Genomic DNA, 4086 nt, shown 5'->3' on the forward strand with positions numbered 1-4086 from the left:
AGGCGCCGCGGCCCCCGGCACGCGCCGTCCGAGCGCACGCGCGCCCGCGCCAGCCACTCGAGTAGGGGCCGCGCCTGGCAGCCGCACCACAGCGGATTCCCCTGCAGCCGCAGCCGGCGCAGCTGGCCCGGACCCTGCAGCGGGGGCAGGGTGTCTAGCTGGTTCCCGCGGAGGTCAAGGGTGTGCAGGCGCGGGCAGTGCGCTAAGGCCCTGGGACCCAGGGCCTGCAGGGCCCCGCCGTCCAGCAGCAGCTCCCGCAGGCCGGGCAGCGCCAGCCCGTCCTCCTCGCCCGCGTAGGTGAGCGGGTTGTGGCCCAGCTCCAGACGGGCCAGGCCGCGGGCCTGGGACAAGGCCGGGCCGGGCAGAGCCTGGAGCTCGTTGTGGTGCAGGCTGAGCCGTCGCAGGGCGGGCAGGCCAGCCAGGGCCTCGGGGGCCAGCACGCTGAGCGCGTTGTGCGACAGCCGCAGCCAGCGGACGCGCAGTAGCCCCTGGAAGGCCATGGCGGGCAGGTAGACCAGGGCGTTGTGGGCCAGGTTTAGCGTGGCCAGCGCACCCAGTGCCCCGAACGTCCCCGGCCGCAGCTCCTCCAGTGCGTTCCCCTCCAGCTCCAGCCGCCGCAGCGAGCCCAGCCCGTCCAGCGCCTCCTGGGGCAGCTCACGCAGGTGGTTGGAGGCCAGGTTGAGCAGGAGCAGGCGGCCCAGGCCACGGAAGGCGCCCTCGGCCACCAGCTCCACCTGGCAGTGGCGCAGGTCCAGGTGTGTGAGGTGAGGCAGGCCCTGGAAGGCGGCTGCGGGGATCACCTTCAGCAAATTGCCCTGCAGGTTCAGCCGTTGGGTCAGCTGGGGACGGCGAGGGGAAAGTGGGGCTGAGCCAGGCAGGGACCCCGCCTTTGCAAGTGCTGCTCCTTCCCCGGAACACCCTTCTCTCCTGTCACCTTTCCCGTATTTCTCTTCATCCGAACCCTGACACCTCCTCCAGGAAGCCTTCCTCTCCAGTGCCCTGGGCATCACCCACTGTGGCACTTTTCACACTGGCTGTCCCTGCCTCCTCGCTGTCTCTCCTCCACTAGCTGATGACTCCGCAGAGACCACACCTCACCCTGCCACAGCCCCACCTCTCCACCACAGCATCTGCAGTGAATTCAGTATTGATCTCTGGGTCACCTACTTATTCCATTCACACAGTAAGGATTTTAAATAGATCATCTCCCTGTTACTGCTTTTTATTATTCCCATTTTACAGACCTATAAACTAAGGCTCAAAGAGAAGTAACTTGCCAAGGTCTCCCGGGCAGGCAGTGGCACATCAACTGGTGCCCAGCCCAGGCTCCTCCCTCTGCATCCCCACCCTGCCCCACTGCCACTCTGTGCCCATGCTCCTTCCCTGCTGACCTCAGGGATGGCGTCTGGCACCTCAGTGAGGTTCTGGTGCCGGCAGGCAACGTGCCGTCTGGAGTTGTCACAGATGCAGGCCTGTGGGCATCGCTGGGCGGTGGCCTGCCTAGCTGGGCCCAGCAGCAGAAGTACAAGCAGCCGCAGCACCAAGGAGACATGGGTGGAGCTCCGGGGCCTGGGACCGGGAGGGAGAGTCTGCTGTGCACAGGGGCTGAGGCCACATGCTGTCCCTCACTTAGTCCCAGCCACAGTGCAGCTCCTGCCCCGAAAACCCCTCAGAGCCTCCTCCTCTGGGCCCAGGAAAGTGCCCATCACCCTGAGCCTCCCTGCTCCCCACCCCCCACACAGTGGAGGTCCTATGATTAGTCCTGTTTTACATGGGAGGAAACGGAGAAATGTGTAAATGTATCACATTGACTTAGCCATCCAGCTTGGACACGGGCTACCTCCAATTTTTTGCTATTTACAAACAATATTGCAAATAATATCCAAATACGCATCTTCCCAGGCTCATGTTTTTTAAATAATACATCCAGACCATGGCCAATGTTTATGGTCAGACAAGTGACCTGGTGAGTCCCTTTGCCTCTCTGCCCAGTGGCTCAGTGAGGACTTGCTGACTGAGAATGACTCCAGTTCAGAGCATGTACTCGGGCTGTGGTGAGGCTCTGGTCCAGGGCAGGCTCAGAAGCAGCCTCCGACTGATACGATGCCAGCTCCCAGGTAGCAGGAGCATAATGGTGCCCACCGGAAGGGAGGGAGGCATCCAGTCTGGGTCCTTGAGCATTTTTTTGCTTTGTTTTGTTTAAATAGAGACAAACCTTGCTCTGTTGCCCAAGCTGGAGTCTGGAGTACAGTGGCTCACTGCAGCCTTCACCTCCTGGGCTAAACTGATCCTCTCGTCTCGACCTCTTGAGTAGCTGGGACTACAGGCACTGACCACCACATTTGGCTAATTTTTTATTTCTGGTAGAGACAGGGTCTCGCTATGTTGCCCAGGCTGGTCTTGAATTCCTGGCCTCAAGTAATTGTCCCACCTTGGCCTCCCAAAGCGCTAGGATGATAGGCTCACCTCCCCTGCCCAGCTGGCCCCTCTGTTCTCAGCCTGTGTCAGGCATGGCCTCTCCCCATCGCTGGGCTGGTCCCCGGCCCCCAGGAGCCTCCCTCTCGCTGCTCCCTGGATTGTCGTGTTTTGGGGTCTCCTTTGGGTCCCAGGCTCCAGTCCCTGCCTTGGAGTTGGGGGCTTCTCCAGAGCCTATGGTGAAGGCTGTGTTTCAGGGCAGGCCAAGGAGGGGACCCATGGGGACAGATTGCTGAAGCGACAAGCATTCAGAACACAGGGACCACTGCTGGGCTCTCAGACAAGCCCCGGAGGACCAGTCCCCGGCAGCGGCCACATTGTCACATGTGTCTCGGAGTCCACCTTGGGAGACCCCTTTCCTGGAGAATCCCAGGAAGGCCCCAGAGCCCCTGCCCGCCAGCCTCTCCAGAGGCCCAGAGAGGGGCAGAGACTTACCTGAGGCCGCTCAGCTGCTCTGAACCCCCCCTTGCACCATTGGGCCCAAAGACTCACCCCTCCATGCTGCCTGGAACTGCTGGTCCAGCCTGGAGGCGCAGCGCAGGGAAAAGCTGTCCCCGCCTGGTGGGAGCCCCCCTCCGCAGCCCGCAGGCCTGGCAGCTGGGACAGGGCTGAATGGGAGGCATTGTCGGAGGACCAGGCAAGCCAGACTTCCCCAGGCTGAGGTGAAGGAGGGGCGGGCAGCGGGCGGGAGCAGCGGCTGGAGTTACAGGGCCTCCTGCCTGCCCCAGCCCAGGATGGAGGCCCGGCCCGAATCCTTGGGCCAGTCCGACAGGAGGGGTGCACCAGCAGTGGCCCGGGAGTCAGCAGTCCTGGGCTCCCTCCTGCCATGTGGGCTGCCCTCCCAGAGGCTGCTTCCTAGTCTCTGAAAAACACATCCCATTAATAAGTAGCTCTGCGGTCACAGTGGGGGTTCAGGCCCGCACCTGGCACACAGTGGGTGCTCCAGAACAGGTGGCCCTTTCCTTCCATCTGTTTGTGCTTATGCATTTACATACATTGTTTAATACTGGGCATACAGGACTCTAGACATTCAATGTTTTCACTTAACCTCGGCTTACTGGGAGTTATCCAAATTGATTCTTCAGAATCTCATTTATTCTGTGGTATAGTATTCCATTGTGTGAATGTATCACATTGACTTAGCCATTCATCTTGGACATTGGCTACCTCTAATTTTTTGCTATTTACAAACAATATTGCAAAGAATATCCAAATACGCATCTTCCCAGGCTCATGTTTGTTTTTTAAATAATACATCCAGACCATGGCCAATGTTTATATATCTTACAATTTTTCAGATTCCCGTTTCTGATGGAATTGTATCTTCCATTATTGTTTGTTTCCTTTCATTGGAAACAGGGGCCAGGCACAGTGGCTCACACTTGTAATCTCAGCACTTTGGGAGGCTGAGGTGGGAGGATCACCTGAGCCCAGGAGTCTGAGACCAGCCTGGGCAACACAAACTCTGTCTCAAGAGAAAAGAAAAATATATATATATATATATATATGTGTGTGTGTGTGTGTGTGTGTGTGTGTGTGTAAGCACGCACTTATGTGTTTATATTTTTATATATAATAAAAATATAGGCCGGGCACGGTGGCTCAAGCCTG

The 4086-nt window shown here is 58.7% G+C and overlaps 1 protein-coding gene across 1 annotated transcript in view; it reads right to left on the reverse strand.

The window, feature by feature from the left end:
* Positions 1 to 3042, reverse strand: part of CHADL (chondroadherin like) — a 14513-nt gene extending 11471 nt beyond the window's left edge. The window contains exons 1-3 of the mRNA XM_017870281.1: positions 2968 to 3042; positions 1392 to 1569; positions 1 to 839 (exon numbers count right to left, since the gene is read on the reverse strand). Coding sequence (XP_017725770.1) covers positions 1 to 839; positions 1392 to 1569; positions 2968 to 2975 — 1025 coding nt within the window. The 5' untranslated portion in view covers positions 2976 to 3042. The remainder of the gene's footprint in view (positions 840 to 1391; positions 1570 to 2967) is intronic.
* Between the last annotated feature and the right edge of the window lie 1044 nt (positions 3043 to 4086).

Source organism: Rhinopithecus bieti, unplaced genomic scaffold (genome assembly GCF_001698545.2).
Source record: "Rhinopithecus bieti isolate Rb0 unplaced genomic scaffold, ASM169854v2 scaffold_4967, whole genome shotgun sequence".
NCBI lineage: Eukaryota > Metazoa > Chordata > Mammalia > Primates > Cercopithecidae > Rhinopithecus > Rhinopithecus bieti.